This window comes from Mytilus californianus, unplaced genomic scaffold (assembly GCF_021869535.1).
Source record: "Mytilus californianus isolate M0D057914Y unplaced genomic scaffold, xbMytCali1.0.p SCAF_15, whole genome shotgun sequence".
Classification (NCBI taxonomy): Eukaryota; Metazoa; Mollusca; class Bivalvia; order Mytilida; family Mytilidae; genus Mytilus; species Mytilus californianus.
Window position 1 is genome coordinate 22,825,210 of NW_026262637.1, and position 22,419 is coordinate 22,847,628.

The 22,419-nt window shown below is 31.8% G+C and overlaps 2 protein-coding genes across 4 annotated transcripts in view; one reads left to right on the forward strand and one right to left on the reverse strand.

The window, feature by feature from the left end:
- Window positions 1-20,380, reverse strand: LOC127725688 (actin-related protein 6-like). 2 transcript variants are annotated; one of them, XM_052232850.1, is made up of 12 exons: window positions 20,354-20,380; window positions 14,641-14,758; window positions 13,811-13,879; window positions 13,052-13,175; window positions 11,995-12,133; window positions 9,624-9,680; window positions 8,424-8,522; window positions 8,021-8,141; window positions 3,930-4,053; window positions 3,167-3,242; window positions 1,094-1,156; window positions 1-427 (listed from the first exon to the last, which is right to left on the reverse strand). In XM_052232850.1, the coding sequence occupies exons 2-12, from the start codon at window positions 14,752-14,754 to the stop codon at window positions 298-300; spliced, it is 1,116 nt and encodes a 371-aa protein (XP_052088810.1). In that variant the 5' UTR covers window positions 14,755-14,758; window positions 20,354-20,380; the 3' UTR covers window positions 1-297. The 2 variants fall into 2 exon arrangements, with proteins under 2 accessions (XP_052088810.1, XP_052088809.1); XM_052232849.1 differs by lacking the exon at window positions 20,354-20,380 and adding an exon at window positions 19,980-20,056.
- LOC127725686 (uncharacterized) overlaps window positions 16,782-22,419 on the forward strand; it is a 34,868-nt gene continuing 29,230 nt past the window's right edge. For both annotated transcript variants that reach the window (XM_052232844.1, XM_052232845.1), the window contains exon 1: window positions 16,782-16,880. The gene's annotated coding sequence lies outside the window, so the exon portion shown is untranslated. The remainder of the gene's footprint in view (window positions 16,881-22,419) is intronic.

Genomic DNA, 22,419 nt, shown 5'->3' on the forward strand with positions numbered 1-22,419 from the left:
TCAAATTTTTATATATTTATTGCATTTGGTAGAATAATAACAACAGCTGACTTAAACATTAAATACAAGTTTCTTTCGTCTCTTGTCAAACTGTTCATTACTGGTCTTATATCAATCTCATAGATTCTTAGCAACAGTCTGTTCTCTGTTTTCTACCTGTTTGTACACATGACACTAATTCTTTGACTAAAAGTTTAGTTTATGTTATCATGCTATAACATTCTTCTCCAGATAACACAAAAAATCTGTGCTCATACATTGTACAAAAATCTTGTTCGATATTGACGAGTGTATATTTCATACGTCAAACTTCTCAAAACAAATGTTATGTCCATTCTCCTCATATTCCTCTCGACTGACTGACATTTTTTTCATCTGTGGATCTTTGGCCAACAAGGTTCCACCTTCCCACGCATATGTACTAGGACTAAGAAAGAGAAATGAGAAAAATCCTTGAGAAATTATCATAAAAACTACTTTAATACTTCATTAATTTACAATAACTCAAACAATTGTACTTTTCTTGTTGAACCTTTTTTTTCAGTTTTTTGTACTTGGTGCTTTTTACTTGTCCGATTTCAAAAACATATATTATAACTTTTTTGCTGTTAAAGCACTGCTATTGAGATACAATCGAAAAGACTGTCAAACTTATGGCAAAAAGGAAGATTCAATAACCACAAATCACATAAAATGATGTAAATTTTAGATCATATATAATCTAAAATTGATCAGAGAAATAGATTCTATTACTAAATATAGCATCTCTTTATTGAAATTGTGAACATTTTCGCTGTTTGACAATCCTTCCAGTCTAAATTTAATAATTGTTGTTTCAAAACACTTTTTCATGGGGTTGTTTCATAACACATTTTCTTTGAGGATTTGATATTGGTTTCTGCTGAAATTTTAAATGCTTGACAATCCTTCCAGTCTAAATTTTAAAGTTTTTGTTTTATAACATCTTTTCCTCAGACTTTTAAAAAAATGGTGTCTGTTCATTTTTAGAGGTTATAAAGTTCCTTTTAAGATGAGAGTAATTGCTGGGTTAATGTCACATTCATTTTTATCAAACATCCTATGTCCTACTTACTTTTCTGGTTTTTTCATACAAAGGTCATACTCATCTGGGGTCATACTTCTGGTCTCGCTCTCCCTAAAATAGATAACATCGTTATAAAGACAAAATATTTTTTACAGAAAATTAACTATGTTAATGCCTTGAATGACCTTTTAAGTCATATCAATCACTTTATAAATTTTCTTTCAAAATAATTTAATCATTAACAGACAAAAGTCAAGAAAGGCGTCTTTACATAATCTTGTAAGAGTCAAAGGGGTAGGTGCAGTAAGGACCTTGTTTGGCCCTCAATAGAAATTTCAAGATGAAATGTGTATCATGTTGATTAATAAGCATGCAAGAAAGTGAAATAGAACAAATGTTGTTGAACTTTTCTAAAGACATTTACACCCCAAATAGGCCAAAAACAATGATTTTGGCGAAATTTAACAAAATCTGGATTTCAAACAAATTTAGTTTTAGGAAACACATAGCACATGGTTGCAACATTCTAATATTTAAGTCAGTAAAGTTTTCTGTTTAAACAAACATATTGTTAGAACTTTTCGTCTACACATATGCTATATGTTTTACAGTCCTCAGAACCAGTGGAAACTGGCCTATTTTCTTTTGTTTTGGTGGAAAATTCCAATTGAAAATAAAAGAACACAGTTCCAATGTCCCCTGCGTTGCACATATTTTATATTTCCAAGGGGCATTACTCTTTTAAAAAAAGTCGATCGTCCACCATTATAGAACTTGTCCGAGATATTCTGATATTAACCTATAGTATAAGTTTTATAAAAATCTGGCAAGAATTGTACCTGTGAGAGCACTAACGAGGCCATTTTCCATAAATTTAATATTTCCAAGGAGCATAACTCTTTTTAAAAAAAGTTGATCGGCCACCATTATAGAACTTGTCCGAGATATTGCTGATATTAATCTATAGTATAAGTTTTATAAAAATCTGGCAAGAATTGTACCCGTGAGAGAGCTAACGAGACCATTTTCCATAAATTTAATATTTCCAAAACATTTTTTAAAAACTTTAAGTTTGCAATTCCACAAATCATCATTTAATATTTTTACTGATACAAGTATGGAATATAATGCATGCTGTCCGGTGACTCTGGACGTTGATACTGGTTTGTATAAGCAGTGACTTCTGGTATGAATTTAACAGTTTGAAACTAGAGGCTCTCAAGAGCCTGTGTCGCTCACCTGATTCTACTTTGGTTTTGGAAATCATGTAAAAATAGATTAAAATCATAACAGATACCCTAATAATGATTGAGGCCAAATTTGGTTTAATATTGGCCCCGTAATTTAATAAAAAATCTTGGGGGTATGTATTTCCCATAGGGTTTTATGTTAAACTAAGTCCCCTGCTGGCGGCCATCTTGGATGATGGTTCGGCTACAAAGCAACAACACTTAGTCAGCACCTCATTAGGAACATTCATGCCATATTTGGTTTCATTCTATTCAGTGGTTCTCTAGAAGAAAACATTTGTATGTATTTCCCATAGGGTCCTATGTTAAACTAGCTCCCCCTGCTGGCAGCCATGTTGGATGACAAATCAGCTACAAAGTAACAACACTTGTTCAGCACCTCTAAAGAAACATTCATACCATGTTTGGTTTCAACCCATTAAGCAGTTTTCTAGAAGAAGACATTTGTATATATTTCCCGTAGGGTCCTTTGTTAAACTAAGTCCCCTGCTGGCAGCCATCTTGGTTGATGGATTTGGTACAAAGTAACAACACTTGGTCAGCACCTCATAAGGAACATTCATGCCATGTTTGGTTTCATTCCATTCAGTGGTTCACTAGAAGAAGTTCAAAATGTAAAAAGTTAACGACGATGACGGACGCCAAGTGATGAAAAAAGCTCACTTGGCCCTTTGGGCCAGGTGAGCTAAAAATGAATCTGACTTTCAAGTTAAAAAAAAAATAACCAAAATTGGCCTAAATAATTAGTGATGGTTTTTGTCTGAATTGTTGACTACGCATACTATCTTTGTGTATAATATATTCTCTCTGTACACTAATCTATATGTTCACAATTTTTATTATTTTATTTTCAACACTGTTAAAAACTTACATTCTACTGTAAAAGCCTGGAATCCTACAGTTACCTCCTGTCAGTATTACATTACTGTACATATGGGGCTGCATTTCTGTAGAACAAAAACATTAAACAAAATTAACTATGAATAAAGGAGATAGGGGGGGGAGGGGGAGGGGGGAGGGGACACATAAACAAAAAAATACCTATATGTCAACTGTTTACCTTTATTGAACATCTGAAATATGGAACACATAATATGAGGAGTATTCATTATACAAGAATCATAATCACTGTCCATGCTGGTCTTGACTGGAATTAAATTAAATTTTCACACAAGGCTAAATTTTCTATGACAAATTTCTTATTTAACTCTGATGCATCAATAATAGTATGAATAGGTCTCACTGAGAGCAAAGGAACAAATTCTAATGTCTGCATGATTTTGAATTTGATTTTTTTTTGGTGATACATATTAAATAAAGTATTTCATTTGTATGAGAAGAAAAGAAAACAAATAAATGGGGAATGTGTCTATGGGACACAGATGATGCCCCCGCTTGCATAAAATGTTATAAAGGAACATAAATCAAGAACAGTAAAAGTGACGCTACCCAAATTTGTTCCTAATTTGAGTTTTGTGGTAACAAGCATTTTGTAGTTTCATAACATTTGGTTGAGGCAAACGGACGGACAAGGGTAAAACTTGATGCCCCCTCCACTACTGCGGGGGCTTAAAAACTTTAAACAAGTTGTTTGAACTTTGATGCAATTTCCCTATCTTACACAGATAACTGACCTTCAGGTAGAGACTGAATAGTATGCACCACAGCTTCAGCCACACCCATTTCATGGATACCAACATCTGAGGGGTGAAATAATAGTTCTGGTATGGCAAATCTTTCATTATTCATTCTAATAATCTGAAATTATAAATGTTATAAATGTGATTAAACTAGAAAAATCCCATAATTGAGAATTTCTGAAACCCTTGTAAATCCTTTCTTCATTTTTTTTTTCAATTTAATACTTGCAAAAATTTGAATGAAAACATATAAGTTTCTGTTAGAGGACACTATGTAAGCATGCTCAAAAGAATCACCAATGGGGAAAAAGCAAAAGTTTCATATAAAACAAGATGAGCTGTAATTATACCACCACTATAAGTATTTGGTTAACAGGAAGTTGATGAGGGGTTGATGTGAAATTGCTTCATATGGTATAACATGCTTACATGAAGCTTAATACAAATTTCAGTAAGCTATATGTCTTAAGTAAATTGTTACAGAAATAATACATGGCCATTATGCTTAAGAATATAAGTGAGTTAGCAGGAAGTTGATGAGCACTTGATCTAAAATAGGCATCACACAGTATAAAATGCTCACATAAGAGAAAGAGTGCTTCCAAATTTCAGTGTGCTCTGATTTGTAGTTCCTGGGATAAATGCAACGAAAATGTAATGGGATGAAAAAACAGATGAACAGACAAAGGTAAAGCCGTTAACCCCTCTCATGTAGAGCTGGGGTATAATTGGATTGTTATATATTTATCAAACTATAACACTAAGTACTATTATAATGGGTACCAGTTTGGATATAAGTAGGCACAGTTTTAATATGATGACTTTACATAAAGATTGAAATAAACAATTAATTTCCCCATAGGCGACAATGATAGCCTTTTTCGAGATACAGACTTTAGAAAGTTGACTTTTTAAACGAAACCTTGCTAGAATTAAAGAAAAGTTATTAGGACAGTATTTTTTGGTCCAAAAAATATAGGTTCGCGTTGCTTTTCTTAGCGTAATTTGTACTTATCTCCCATGCCTATCAATTTTGCACTTAAAAATACGTGTCTCATCCTAGCGTTTAAAAGACATCTCAGTTCCGTTAGGGCTAAGGAAAATAATTTATTTGGCCTTTGGTATAATGCAGAATGCACGAAGTCTCTAATAACAAAAAATAACGGGCGCACATATCAACCAATCAGGATTAGCTATACTCTTAATTCTGAATACCATGTTATGCTCATAAAATGGCTGCGCCCATAAAATCTAATGGTGTATTGTAACCTATACGGTATTTAATACTTTCTAGAATCATGCAATTCATAGTTCGTTAGATGCACAAATATATATTCCACACAAAAATCATCTTCAAAACGTTCTGGCATTACTCTCTGAATTTTCACAATTTTTTATCAGAGGTGACCCCAGTCAAAAAATATGAAAAAAAAATTTCTGATTTTTTGAGTAAATGCGGTACTGCTAAAAAGGGCCTGAAGATAATGTCCACTTTCTCCAATGATTCTTTATATGTCATCAAGTACTGATTATATTGATACCAAAACCGATCCAATATGTAACTACTACGGTGAATTTTGAACAACAGTTTTAAATGAAACCATTTTCGTATAAAAGTACATTTTTGAAACAGACTATAGCATTTCAAAATATGAAAAATGTGTAAATATTTGTGTTTATACATCGAAAACTATTCGTTAACTACAAAATGTCATGCCTATTCTAATTTTTATAGTCTGCCATTCGAGTGAACATTTCAATGTTCAATGGGGGTCATTTCTGTACATATTCACTGAATTTGGTAATTTCGATAACAGCACTTGGATCAAGATTGTCATGTTTAAAAATCGATTTGTATATCCAAACTCTAGGCGTTTAGTGCTTTTTTCAAACAAATCAGCAGAAGTTCAGAAAATGACATATTCTCTCCACAGTAAGTCAAAAGTCGAACCCACCCTTGTTTCTAAGGTAAAACGCAATACAAATATGAAACAGACTATAGCTTAAAAACTAGTTAATCAATAATTCATTTGTTACCACAAAATACGCTTTCACATCAAATATCAAGTAAAATTACTGTTTTTGACACTTTTTGAGCACTATGATAAAGAAATGTCGACGCTGTATAGATTGAAATAAACAATTAATTTCCCCATAGGCGACAATGATAGCCTTTTTCGAGATACAGACTTTAGAAAGTTGATTTTTTAAACGAAACCTTGCTAGAATTAAAGAAAAGTTATTAGGACAGTATTTTTTGGTCCAAAAAATATAGGTTCGCGTTGCTTTTCTTAGCGTAATTTGTACTTATCTCCCATGCCTATCAATTTTGCACTTAAAAATACGTGTCTCATCCTAGCGTTTAAAAGACATCTCAGTTCCGTTAGGGCTAAGGAAAATAATTTATTTGGCCTTTGGTATAATGCAGAATGCACGAAGTCTCTAATAACAAAAAATAACGGGCGCACATATCAACCAATCAGGATTAGCTATACTCTTAATTCTGAATACCATGTTATGCTCATAAAATGGCTGCGCCCATAAAATCTAATGGTGTATTGTAACCTATACGGTATTTAATACTTTCTAGAATCATGCAATTCATAGTTCGTTAGATGCACAAATATATATTCCACACAAAAATCATCTTCAAAACGTTTTGGCATTACTCTCTGAATTTTCACAATTTTTATCAGAGGTGACCCCAGTCAAAAAATATGAAAAAAAATTTTCTGATTTTTTGAGTAAATGCGGTACTGCTAAAAAGGGCCTGAAGATAATGTCCACTTTCTCCAATGATTCTTTATATGTCATCAAGTACTGATTATATTGATACCAAAACCGATCCAATATGTAACTACTACGGTGAATTTTGAACAACAGTTTTAAATGAAACCATTTTCGTATAAAAGTACATTTTTGAAACAGACTATAGCATTTCAAAATATGAAAAATGTGTAAATATTTGTGTTTATACATCGAAAACTATTCGTTAACTACAAAATGTCATGCCTATTCTAATTTTTATAGTCTGCCATTCGAGTGAACATTTCAATGTTCAATGGGGGTCATTTCTGTACATATTCACTGAATTTGGTAATTTCGATAACAGCACTTGGATCAAGATTGTCATGTTTAAAAATCGATTTGTATATCCAAACTCTAGGCGTTTAGTGCTTTTTTCAAACAAATCAGCAGAAGTTCAGAAAATGACATATTCTCTCCACAGTAAGTCAAAAGTCGAACCCACCCTTGTTTCTAAGGTAAAACGCAATACAAATATGAAACAGACTATAGCTTAAAAACTAGTTAATCAATAATTCATTTGTTACCACAAAATACGCTTTCACATCAAATATCAAGTAAAATTACTGTTTTTGACACTTTTTGAGCACTATGATAAAGAAATGTCGACGCTGTATAGATTGAAATAAACAATTAATTTCCCCATAGGCGACAATGATAGCCTTTTTCGAGATACAGACTTTAGAAAGTTGATTTTTTAAACGAAACCTTGCTAGAATTAAAGAAAAGTTATTAGGACAGTATTTTTTGGTCCAAAAAATATAGGTTCGCGTTGCTTTTCTTAGCGTAATTTGTACTTATCTCCCATGCCTATCAATTTTGCACTTAAAAATACGTGTCTCATCCTAGCGTTTAAAAGACATCTCAGTTCCGTTAGGGCTAAGGAAAATAATTTATTTGGCCCTTGGTATAATGCAGAATGCACGAAGTCTCTAATAACAAAAAATAACGGGCGCACATATCAACCAATCAGGATTAGCTATACTCTTAATTCTGAATACCATGTTATGCTCATAAAATGGCTGCGCCCATAAAATCTAATGGTGTATTGTAACCTATAGCCTCTTCTCTTGAACAAAGGGAGATAAAAAAAAAATTAGCTTTTTGTTCTAGCAGCAATTTTTGAATATATACTGCCAAACCTAACCATACTAAAAGATAATTTCACTGGTCGTGTCTGTCATTGTTACAATTATGATTTCAAATTAAATTTTTTGTTATTGTCTTATTTTTTTCTTAAATATGACTGTTAAATTTATTTCAGAAGTTAGAATATTAACCTGTTCCCCATCCTTAGCTCTGCCTGTTGTCTCCTCTATTGGTTTCACATAACCTCTCTTTATATGTGTGTAGTCTGGTAGTACATAGTCCCTGGCTATTGTGTTTTCTTTGCCTTTCTTCCTTTTAAAATGAAATAGCCAGATTTTGAACATAATAGTCTTAAAAATAAAACATCAATTGAAAGGAAGTTTAATCTAAATGGGCATTTTAGTTTTAGAGAAGTTAAATGAAATGTGAAAATTTAACACTTGAAATGTGGAGGCCTTTGGACCTGGTGAGCTAGCAAGAAAATACTTGAAGCCTTTTGGACCTGGTGAGCTAACAAATGCTTGAAGAAGCCTCTTTTTCAAATGTTGTCAAAATAATGAATTATTTTCATAAATGATTAAATAATCTACTTACCTTCCAATCTCCATATCTTTCATGAAATCTTGAGAAACATAGCAGACATCTTCCTTTAACTGATTTAGGACATATGTTTCATCCATTACCATTAACTGTCTGAAATTTCAAATGCAATACATGTATGTTTAATTCATATCATTTCCATTTATACCTGATTACCAGCTGATTTCTGACGTCACTTAAATCTTTAAGGGCAAGCTTGGTATTATTCAAGCATCCGTCTATATTCTTATTTTATTTATTCACACCCAACTACAGAAATATATCATATTTTTTTTTCCATTTTTAACATTTATACAAGCAGTGAAATGGAACTTATCCCAATTAAGATATTTATTCCTTTCCTCAATGTTGACTTTATGCCCAAAAAACACACTTCAAGTAACATAGTAAAATGTAATAATGCACTGTTATCACAGTTAACTGTTACCCAACTTCATTTAAAAAGATTTTTTTATCCTTGAATACCTAAGCACATCATTACTCATGAGGACTACTTCTTGCTCCAATATGTCATTCCCAATTCCCAGAATATTGAATGTATCTTGATTTTGAAAGAGAGGCCAATTCATCATAAAATAAATAATATTCCTCTGGTTGACCTTTTCACCAGTTTATACATGATATGATATTTTATTATAGGATTTAATGCCTTTTTAAAGGAATTTATTGGTGTATAAACTCGACCAATTCACTCACAAACAAATAAAAGTCCAAAGGACTTTTATGATATGTATGTGAGTGACTTGGTCCAGTTTACACACCAATAAATTCCTTTAAAAATGCGTTAAATCCTTATAATTCTTTAAAATTGGAGATAAGGAATTTATTTTTCCACACTCGTAACCTCTATCACATGTAAATTGTATATTTGTGTCATTGAATTGGCCTGGCGCATGAATATATTTGTTGGTTAAAGCAAAAATATGTAATCCATGAAATTTTCTATCTGATAAAAAATAAACTACAAAAACTCTTATTATCATTCAAATGAATGTTTTGTGTTTATCATTTAGTAAAACGATTAACGCAAAGTGAAAATAATATTTTTTAACGTCGAGCCGGATTAAAATAAAAAATGTCAAGAACAACAACCGGAAGTCTTCTCGACCAATCATATCAACGTATTCCCTAATATGTAAATCATATAAGAATTATAATGAGTTATTCTCTATGGCAAGTAAACAGTATTGTTACCTGTATGAGATCACTTCCTTCAAATGATTGGTCAACACTTTACCACCAACATCTATCCTGAAAAAAATAGGTTCTCTCAAAATCATTGTTGATTATATGACTTTTATTATAAAGACTGGCAGGTATAAAATTCAGGAACAATGCATTCAATATATTTATTCCAATCATCAAAAGTTGATAGAATTATGATTTTTTTAAATCAAGGTATAGGAGATTTCAGATCTTTATCAATTTTGCATTTACATCTTGTTGAACTGCATCTTGAACATAAAAATAATAATATATGTAGCATTTATACTTCTAGTGATAAAATCGATTAAAAATGTGTGAAATAGATATAAAAGTGGATAAATTGTGTGTATAAAATGCATGTAAAAAGCATCGTAACTATACTATTTTTTTTTAATTTAAAGTTATTTCTTGAAAACCTGCCCACACATTTTCATTTTTAGCTCACCTGGCCCGAAGGGCCAAGTGAGCTTTTCTCATCACTTGGCGTCCGTCGTTGTCCGTCGTCGTTGTTAACTTTTTACATTTTGAACTTCTTCTAGAGAACCACTGAATGGAATGAAACCAAACATGGCATGAATGTTCCTTATGAGGTGCTGACCAAGTGTTGTTACTTTGAAGCCGATACATCATCCAAGATGGCCGCCAGCAGGGGACTTAATTTAACATAGGACCCTATGGGAAATACATACAAATGTCTTCTTTTAGAGAACCACTGAATGGAATGAAACCAAACATGGCATGAATGTTTCTTATGAGGTGTTGACCAAGTGTTGTTACTATGAAGCCGATCCTTTATCCAAGATGGCCGCCAGCGGGGGACTTAGTTTAACATAGGACCCTAAGGGAAATACATACAAATGTCTTCTTTTAGAGAACCACAGAATGGAATGAAACCAAACATGGCATGAATGTTCTTTATGAGGTGCTGACCAAGTGTTGTTACTTTGAAGCCGATCCATCATCCAAGATGGCCGCCAGCGGGGGACTTAGTTTAACATAGGACCCTATGGGAAATACATACAAATGTCTTCTTTTAAAGAACCACTGTATGGAATGAAACCAAACATGGCATGAATGTTCCTTTTGAGGTGCTGACCAGGTGTTGTTACTTTGAAGCCGATCCTTTATCCAAGATGGCCGCCAGCGGGGGACTTAGTTTAACATAGGACCCTATGGGAAATACATACAAATGTCTTCTTTTAGAGAACCACAGAATGGAATGAAACCAAACATGGCATGAATGTTCTTTATGAGGTGCTGACCAAGTGTTGTTACTTTGAAGCCGATCCATTATCCAAGATGGCCGCCAGCGGGGGACTTAGTTTAACATAGGACCCTATGGGAAATACATACAAATGTCTTCTTTTAAAGAACCACTGTATGGAATGAAACCAAACATGGCATGAATGTTCCTTTTAAGGTGCTGACATAGTGTTGTTACTTTGAAGCCGATCCATAATCCAAGATGGCCGCCAGTGGGGGACTTAGTTTAACATAGGACCCTATGGGAAATATATATGAATGTCTTCTTTTAGAGAACCAATGAATGGATTGAAACCAAAAATGGCATGAATGTTCCTTATGATGTGCTGACTAAGTGTTGTTACTTTGAAGCTGATCCTTTATCCATGGTGGCCGCCAGTGGGGGGACTTCGTTTAACATAAGACCCTATTGGAAATACATACAAATGCTTCTTCTAGATGTGCACTGAATGGAATGAAACCAAACATGGCATAAATGTTTTTTTATGAGGTGCTGATGAAGTGTTGCTACTTTGTTGCTGATTTACTGTTCAAGATGGCCACCAGGATTTTTTATTAAATTACAGGGCCAATATTAAACCAAATTTGGCCTCATTATTAGGGTATCTGTTATGATTTTAATCTATTTTAACATGATTTCCAAAACCAAAGTAGAATCAGGTGAGCGACACAGGCTCTTGAGAGCCTCTAGTTAAATGATGTTATTGCTCAGAACATTTCTGTTTTTATGTTATCTAACTTATATGGAGTCACCAGGATAATTTTTTCAGTAGATATCAATTGGTCACAATATGCAGAGTGAAAAAAACTTAAAAAGACAAAATAAGTGATGGCTTGACACTTCTTTTTAGTTGACCTCTAAAAGTCTTTTGGTTATTTGTGTCATCCAGTTGCTTTTTCATTTTATACACTCGAAGAGTCTCTGCACTTTACCATACAGTTTGACATGATGAATTGTTCATACTTTTTTGTACATTCTGCCAGTTTCTGCCCCTTACAATACAATATGGAAAATGTGTGAATTGTTTTCACATTTCAAAACATTTTAAAATTTTTCTTCCATTACAATACGATATAACACGTGAATTGTTCTCACCTTTTTGTACAATGTGACAGTTTCTTCCCCTTACAATATGGTATAATATGTGTGAATGAGTATCCAGCATCTAGTACTATTGAACACAGTGGTTTCTGATCTTTCTCTTTACAGTGCTTGTACTGGGATAAAAATGAAGCTGGAAAATAAAAGTTCCCATAAACAAAAGTTTTCGTCATATGATATCTGCATTTTTTTTAACCAATCAGAATCAGGGCATGGAAGACTTAATACACCAAGTTTTGATTTACCTATTGACTGCAAAGAGTTAAATGAAATAACAGTCATAATAAGAATTTTATGTTCAAAGGTATCCAAGTACTTACAGACAAAATAAATATAAAAGAAAATTCTATATATTATCAAATCTTCATAAATGACATTTAAAATGTACTGCTATTGAATTATATTGTCTTCCCATACACTAATTCCCTGATATTTTCCCATATGCAGTGACCTTAACTACGAGACCTCTCGTTAGAACTTTTCACTACACAGCGCAAGTGTGAGGGGAAAACAGTGATGAAAGAATATAAACAAACATGAACTGGAAGGGAAATAGTAATAACTGATTCTTAATGAACAAATTTAATACAACAAATCATTTAACAACTGTTGAGGAAAAGTTAGATTAACAAACCGGAACACACTGAACATATAAAAAAATATTATGGCTCTATCAATTCACTTCTTTGTCACATGCTCCATATGCCCTGTGTTGATTGTTTATCAATGTAACAATCCCGTAAATGTGGGCAACAAACTTGGAAGTTAATTGGCTTGCATCAATAATCACTGGAGGATGTATTATTTGTCGATAATATATTATAGATTTGTAATAAATATAAAAAATGTGCATACAGGACTTAGTTTAGTATACATGCATTGGTTCAATAGTTTCGATAATATTAAAATTACAAGAAACTCGTTTCATATGACTTTAAGATACACATTTCATCATAATTTATTTAGATTTTTGTGGAAGCATAGAAGCATAGAAGTATGGGATTACATGTAAGTTACTATTACATAAAAAAAAACTAAACAGTTTACTTACGATTGCATCTAAATACGGAGTTAAACTGGTATTCTTCAAAGAAGATTTCATCCATAGCCTCTTGTACAGAGTTGAAATTAAAATATGGTTCAGTTACAATGATATTACTGTCATGTAAATCTACCTGTCAATTATAATACAAAAAACATAAAAATCAAGCACTGAAAAATGTAGAATAGCTCATTAGTGTAAGTAGTAAAGTGCATCCTAACTTGTATCAAACATTGAAATTATTTTGCAGATTTATGCAGAAAACATATTTTATGCAATCTACAATTTTCACACAATCTAGTTAATAGATGACATCTACTTATATCAAACAGTTTTTTTCTTATGAACTGTTTATTCTTAAGTTCAAGTTTGCTGTTCCTTACTTGCATATAGAGGATGTAATTACAAAAAGCAAGTTTATCATTATCATTGAATATAAATAAAGAGAGATGATATCAAGCAATATTCAATTATCAGTAGTTCTCTTATGCCGTTATGGTAAAATTCTCTTTGAACTGCCTATGAGGTTATTACACTTCATCAGTTGAGACACAGACTAATACTAGACTTTAGTAAGAAGAAGTTTGGTTTGCCAGTATAAATCTCTTTGTGCAGAACTAGTTATGCAAGTTAACTTTCTTTGTTTATTTTATAAGAAAACAAATTTATGCAAAAAGAAAAAAATAATGTATACAAACTGCAAAATATTTGAAAACTGATCTATTAGTTGAAGTGAACTGACAAGAATTTATAACATGACACACAAACCTTTAAACTATCTTTCCCAAACATGTAATCCCATATTTGTCTCTGAATTTCCCAGTTCACTAAATAACCCTAAAACAAAACATATAATAAAATCATCATAGATACCAGGATTGAAACTATGTATGCCAGATATAAAGTATAACCACTTTAAATAATATAAGACATGTATCTGAATATATTTTTATGGAAATACTGTTCTGTTGAATAATAAATAAAAAAAAAACAACATCTCAAAAACATGTCTTTTTCTGTTCTCATGGTCAGTTTTCTTTTTTTTATAATTGCCATAACAATTTACAATATAATTTGCCTCCATAATAAAACATCTAGTTATGCACAAGATAAGTAAAACATGATAAAACAGCCAAGATAAGTAAAACATGATCAAAACAAACAAGATAAGTAAAACATGATCAAAACAAACAAGATAAGTAAAACATGATAAAAACTAACAAGATAAGTAAAACATGATCAAAACAATCAAGATAAGTAAAACATGATCAAAACAAACAAGATAAGTAAAACATGATCAAAACAAACAAGATAAGTAAAACATGATCAAAACAAACAAGATAAGTAAAACATGATCAAAACAATCAAGATAAGTAAAACATGATAAAAACAAACAAGATAAGTAAAACATGATAAAAAATAATCTCATGTAACAAAAACAAATATTAACAAAAATAACAAACTTCAAGGTAAATTCTAAAAAGGAGGAAGTCCATAAAAACCTGACAAAATCAAAGGCTGACTATATCAGCCAACAGAATGAATGGAAAACAACTATCCTATTCCTGACTTGGTACATATATTTTCTGAAGACTTACCTTTTGAAATGGCAACAAATAAAACAATCCAGACAGATCTTTACAATCGTCTATCTGATCTCCTATAAATGTTCTTGTTCTCACACTTTTTGCCTTAGTAATACAATTTGGCATTAGTCTGAAAATAATAAGAAAATAATTAAATTTAATATTTACCAACCCTTGACAGTCTTCTCTACCTGATTTAATAAAGTGTACTTGTCCTTCAATTCCTGGCCTTGGTTACACAATTTGGTATAGGTTGGAAGGAAATAGAAAAAATGATCAAATGTCTCCTCTTGTTTCCAATGACATGTGCAGATCATTTTTATTATTATTATTATTGTATTAAATTATCTTTTATTTTTGAACACTGTATACAGTTTGAATAATTTACAGACCTAGAGTTATCTTTCTTCGAACAAAGAGATTTATTTTCCATGCACTTCATTGTCAAAATTTTCATGGGTACCATGTCTGAATATGAAGAGATTAAAAAAGGGCATATTCTTTGGTCTCTGGTGGATAGCTGGTTTATCCCACACCTCCTAATTTTGAATGGTATTTTTGCAGGGAGACAATTGTTTTTATAACATATTATAATAGCACAATACAAATTGATAATTTGCATTCACATTAAAAAATAAGAAAATGTGGCATGATTGCAAGTGAAACAACTATTCAAAGACCATAGAGCAAGGATGTTATTCAACTAAAGGCAGCTATTTTCTTCATTTTAAATAAAAATTTATTCCACTAATACATTTCTTTCCTTCTATCTTTTTTTTTCCCAACTGAAAAATATAATCAGCTAAATTTTCATGCATATTTAAAGTCCCAACTATCTTACTCTGGCCCTTGGTGTTATAGAATTTTCATTTGACAATTTTAATTTCTTACAGTCTAGAGATCTCTTTCCATTTTTCCAACATGTCATTAAAACACTTGATGGTGTATAGATACTGATAGAACTTAGACATGATTAACATCAATGTCTTATACTTGGTTATTTATTAAGTGAAGGCTTAAGGATTAATTAATTGTTGAATGGTTGGGGTCCAGTGGGATGGCTGATGGAAATCTGACAAAAAAGAAAGAACAAAAAAAACAATTTCTTAAAATTTATGTCGACATAGGTTGCTAAATGTTAATTTCCTTTAAAACTGCTGCTGCATCATTTTGTCTTTGACATCATTTTTAGAGAAAATACTATTATTTTCAAGACCAGGCCTTGAGAGCTGTACAAATATTGTACTCCAAGTACTGAGTAAAGTTTTATGACTGAGAGCCCACAGTCATAAAACTTTACTCAGTACCAGGAGTACAAAATTTGTGCTTAAAGCACCAAATCCAGCATTTTGATTTTTTGAATTCTGAGTTAAAGTATGATAATTGTACTCCAAATTTTTATGACTGCAAAAACTTTTCAAGTAAGATTTCTGTACTAGACTCCGGAATCAACTATCAAGTACTGAGAAAAGATTTATGACCATGAGGCCAGGAATCTGTTGCCAGGTCTAGGAAATTTTGAATTTCCCAAGTATCAATACATTTCAAACCCTGCTTCTCTGGTAAACTTTTCATCAAGGTACATTACAAAATATCCAATGATTATGTGTACAAAGAAATCTTCTTAAAAACAATTACCAATCCCATAATTCTGACCTTACAGTTGAATTTATATTTAAAGCTAATTAATTCAACATGAAACATGAAGCTATTCACCCTTAGTAGTTCAATATTGAGACTTATTAAGTTCTGAAGTTCTGTCAAAGGTGTAAACAGTTCAAAAAGTCGCATCAGTAGACAATATCACGAAATCACTGATGACTTCAATTTCCAATTGCAAAAGATTTTATCTACGATTAGATAAAAAAAAAAAAACAATGTGTTTAAAAACCTTGATTACCTTAAAAATATTCTATTAAACTTTTTTCAATTTCTTATTTACGTTTTTATTTATGAAATATATTTAAATCATTTGAAATTCTTAGTTACAATTGTTATATATATCAAGGAACATAATCCTGGTTAATGTACAAAAATGTACATTGACATGATTAAAACTTTGATAATTATCTAAGTGTGGATCTGTTTTAACCTAATAAACAATGCCTAATTGAGTAAACTTGGCTTAATGTTTAGTTTTTAAATCTATTTTCATCAATCTTATATTATGGTGTCGTGACAATGGACATTACATAACTGGATATGCAGCAAAACTTCTATCTCCTTAGAAGTTAAATGCTTTCAATTTCAATGCAAGTATATTTGATTTCTTACTTTTACTAAGTTAATACACACACTCCTAGCAAACATTTAAGGTATGACCTAGAGCCTCCTAACAAGTCCTCAGAGCCTAAATTGCTCAACTTTAAAAAATTAGATATTTTGAAATTTATTTCCTTTCAATTTTTTCCTATTTAAAATATTTTTCAAAAACTATAAAACACTTTTAAATACATAACTTTTAAGAGAGTTTTTTTCTGAAAGTGTCACTCACAATCACATTATTCATTAATGAAAAAAATTGATTAAAAAATTTAATTTTCAAGACCCTAACCCCAAATCAACCACCCTTTACTTAGCATTCATCACACTCTTTAAATATAAGATCTCAGTTTGCTCCTTTATTAATTTTGCTCGTTACATTTTTCTCTTTTAACAGTTTAGTTTTTAAAGATAATATCCAAATAACACTAGGTGGTTTTGGGTGTCTTCTGCAATCTTGGATTGTAAAAGTGCAGAACATATTAGGTCAGCAAATTTGGATGCAGGAATGCATCTAACTAATAAGAATTTTCATTAATGAACAAATTATTGTGATCTCAGGTTATAATCACTCATATTTTTACAAAAGAAGAAAAATTTTGCTTGAATTCCAATTTTATTAAACTGTGCATATTAAGGGGAGGTAACTCATAATATAATTTATATAAGGAATCTTTAGAAATCTTTTCTATTTTATGTTATAGCAGGAAAAAAAGAATAGTAACCCCATTTTTCTTTTGATATTCTGAAAGCATTTTTATAAGAGCTATCTTCTCATACTTTATTTCAAAATTCTATCATTTAGTTTAACTTCTTTTCACAGTATAATGCTTGTTCTCTGTATAATCCATACAAAATGTGTCAATTTTTCACAACCTGTAGCTTGAAAACATGATCAGTGACCTATCATTTTTATTATATTTTTTAACATATAACAATTTATACTGCATTTTGGCAAAGTATGAAATTGTTGTTTATACTACCATACCACCTTAAAGGGCAATAACTCAAATAAAAAGTCAGAAGAAAAAAATGGATTACCAGCAAGATCTTTTCTATGTAGTAGGAATAAATTACTGATGACTAAAGTCTAAAGATGACCTAGTGTCCGTCTGTATCTTCTTTACCATTGAGAACATACATTCACAATCTTTGTCAGAAAATAAAAGTGTTCTGAGCCAGGAAGAATTCCTAATGAAGAACAGTACTGCTTTAAAATCTCATTTAGACAACCACAGTCTTTTTTGAAGTCTCTATTGCAAACTTTGCAGAAGGCATGTCATATCCCAATCTGGGTCAATTTGCCCAAAATCATGTTCGCTCCCTTTCACGTTCACCCCTTTTCACATTGGCACCCTACACATTAGCACCCTTTTTAAAGGTTTTGAATTTAATGTTTTTTTATTCATGTTTTAGTTAGCGTGATGCTATCAAATAGAGATAATAAAGTTTTTTTTTATTGTTTTAAAATAAAGTGTCATTCAAAAAACGAAAATAAAATATCACTAGTCTATACTGAATGTAAACGCTGTGTTCCTTCATTAAACTATCGGAAGTGGCTGGTAATCTGGTAAAGTTGGTAGTATGTTTGATTTACATATTTTCTGGAACTTCAAAGTAGATAGTTTAATGAAGGAACACAGCGTTTACATTCAGTATAGACTAGTGATATTTTATTTAATTTTCCCTATACCTTCGGCGGTCAAACACGTTACAGCATTCCCAAATTGATTGGGAGTAGTACCTCTGGCCTAGGGAAGCCAGTCGAAATGGTACAGAATTGCTAGTAAAATGTCGTCTATATTTGGAAATAAAGACGTTAATTGAACACAAAGTTTACACAGAACACAACTGACAATAATTTATTGTAATATTCGTTCCACTGTGCAAGAGTGTTTAACACATGATGGCAGAATAATTTTAACAAACATTTTAACAACAAAACCATTGTATTTTTATTTTATTTTAATAGTTTACTTCCATATATACTTACTTTCAATTGCTATTTATAACGTTACTCACCATAGCAGCATTGTGACGTTTTAATTTTCTCAACCCGATTTTGTACATCAGCATGATTTTATGTATTGTTTTCTATCCTGATGACTGTGGCCTAGCCACCGAAACATGTCGATATCAATAAAATATTGGAGCATTCCTTTAAGTGTTTTTGTTATAGGACCTTCTACATTTTATGTTTTTATCATAACGACACTGCATACCCGAGGTATCCACTTTATTGAATCTACTGACAGAAGATTAACAAGGCGTTGTTTCACTTGTGTTTAATCTTTTAAAAAATTAAGAAACAGTTTATTGTAAAGATATTTTGTAAACAAGAAATTTTGACATCACCTATTGTTATTTATATACATATTGTTAATATTGTTTGTAATATGCCATATGTATATACTGTATTTGAATACACTGATGAGTCGTAAGGCTCAAAGTTAATAAAGAATTTGTATTTAATTTCATGTGCTCTATATTATATGTTCATCTGAAAAACACATCTAATAATTCAACCTGTATCTGAATTAAAATAGGGTGCGAACGTGTAGGTGTGAACGAGTTAAGGGAGCAAACAGACCAGATACTGTGATATCCCTATAGTGTTGATTTTGTCAACCAGTCAATTAATTTTAAAATCAACACATTTGTCTCCCTTATAATTGAAAAATTGTGTTTAATTGTTTGTATTTTATAATGCCATAACCATTTAATGTAAATGCGTTTGTCCTGGGACTATTATACAAATTAGTATAATAGTCCCAGGTTTGTCCAAATAAATGATAGTCTATTATATGTTCAGAAATGTGGCATAAAATCAACATTTCAGAATTTGTCACCACTACACGAGAATGGTATGACTGGGAAATAGTCTTTTTCCCAGCGTTTCCAATTTTGTAGAGCACATATCGTTATTACACTGTAAATAAGATTTTCCGAGCCCTTGTGGTGTAGGCAGTGCTCCCCCTTTTTTAATATTTGGCGATATTTAAGATATTCAAACAAAATCTTGCATTTGTCTTTACTGATGTTAAACATTTAAAGTAGTGAGGGTCACATGGAAAATTGTTTATTATTACCTAGGGTTTTTGTCTGTATAATATCCAACTTTTGCTAAACCGGCGCCGTTATCCAAAACTACGGTCGCCATTTTTATAGCCATGTGCAACCTATTTTTAGCTGTTTGTTTATTGTTGTTTTATTTGTGAAATCTTCAAATTTCTGTATCCTAGGTACACGTAAGTTTTACTCATTTTGTCCAATTGGAAGGAAAGACCTTGTTTACATAATATATAAATGTAGATTTGACGCCTTAAAAATACGGAAAAACACGTGTATTTCGTGGTTAAAGATATACCAATGTATTCACTTTCACTTTCACTTTGAAGTTATAGTTGATTTCAGCAATCAATCATTTATCGTTTAACAACATTTTAGCTGTTGTCTATTTTACCTTTATTTATATGACTCTTCTGTATACGTGTTCACAAAGGTGTTTTTTATTCTTTTGTCGAGTGCCTTCTTTGACGTCCGCGTTTCAAGTATCAGTATACTGGCTATATAATATGTCCCAGCTTCAATGGACCCTTTTCATAGTGGAATACGGTTAATTTTGATAACTTACTTTGCTTTTAATCATGTCAAATTTAAGCTTCTTAATGTTGATTCCCATGATGTCACAATGACATTTATGAATCATTTAAAATTTGTAAAAGCAGTCCACCTTGAAGTTTTACTAAATTGATCTTAATTGGGTCTCAATTTCAAATGTTGCCACTCTTAGATGGTTACAGGAAGATCACTTCACGGATACTCTCCAAAGATAAAGGTTCCACTGAATACATCCGAAAGTCTGAAATACTGAGATTTTATCTGGAATGATGTGAATACTAGGAATTCATGTCACATATGAGTCGGTTCAGCACCTCTTATTATATATATGGTTCGAAAATTTACGTCACTGTAACTGGAAAAATATCAAACGACATCTTCCAGTCAGCTAAAATATGATGCATCAATCCTGATTACGACTAAGGAGTATAACACAACACCACTGATAGTAGTAATAAAGCAAGACTGCTAAGCTTTTCGGACCACTCGAGTTGTTCACTCAGATTTTTCGAGTCATGATTTTTTTATACAGGATTTGGCTTGCTCAATCTTAAGCTTTCTTATAGTCTTAATTTGCTGATTTTTAGTGTCTTTTTACTCTTGACTTAGTCCAGCTAGCTAGTCCTAGTCCCAGTGATAGCGGAAAATAGGCAAACTAATAATATTCAGTTTCTTCGGGCAGGGCTTGACTACTATTGACCATGGTGTGTACTTTCCTTCCGATATCAATTGTTACTTATTTTAGTTTTGTTTCATTTTTCCTGGAAACTATGAATTATAGATAAAGATGAGGTAGTTAAGTATTTTTCTCCTTTAAAACAACAGAATGAGAGTTTTAATAGTCACTGTAGCTGGAATTGTTTGCACGTCCGGTGCATGGGTTCATTCCATGCAGTTTTTGGTAGGGTTCATTTTGCTCGGTTTTTAATTTTGTTGTGTATAATGTTTGTGCTTTCGTCTTTAGTAGGCCTTAAAGTTTTCTGTTGTTTTTTTTTTCTTTCTTTCTTCCAATTATGATATTGATTGCTTTCTTGGTATCATGTTAACATTTTTAGACCTGATATCATATTACTCAGCCTTTTCCTCTGACATCAATTAAATGAAAGATGGTTAATTAGTTATCAGTTAAAACGTCCAATGCATTTGACAGTTAATTCTTATTTTATTGTTAATCGTTTTAATTTTTGTATAAGGCTTCTTAAATTTCTCGTCTTGGCCGCTCATGATGAAATTTATTCTAGAAACATGTGTCGTGTACCGTGACTGAAATTGGTATCTGCATGATTGTGATTTATAATGTTTCTCATCTTATCTTTTCACGGAAACAATTTAGTCTAGTCCTTATGTTGCCGTGTTGTCTTCAAATTAAAATCTAGATCGAGGAACCGTTAGTCTAGATCGAGGAACCGTTAGTCTAGATCGAGGAACCGTTAGTCTAGATCGAGGAACCGTTAGTCTAGATCGAGGAACCGTTAGGAGCATATGTTACGATAGATCTTTTTCATTTAATAAAATTGCAATGATGCCTTCAACATGAACAAGAAGATCGCAACTCATTTAGAGTTCAAGATGGTTTCTACTGGTTTAAGCACTTTATGATAGAAGTTATATTGAGTGATTGCAAATACCGTGCATGCATTTACTGCATTTAACTATTGGTAGTCATCTTGTAGTATAGGAATGAAACCAAAGTTAATGACTTGACTGTCCTGTTTATTTTATTTCAGTATGATGTAAGTCCCTAATTTCTTCTAGAGAAGTAGTGTTTATTTATATCCTCCTCTATTTTAAGCTTCAAAATCAAATAGTGGTTATACTTTATTTGTATCGACATCAAATTACAAAGAGGTAGTCCGAGTTTCCCCTGAGATCACACACTAAGGTCATTTTCAAAACGTTGTTCACTCT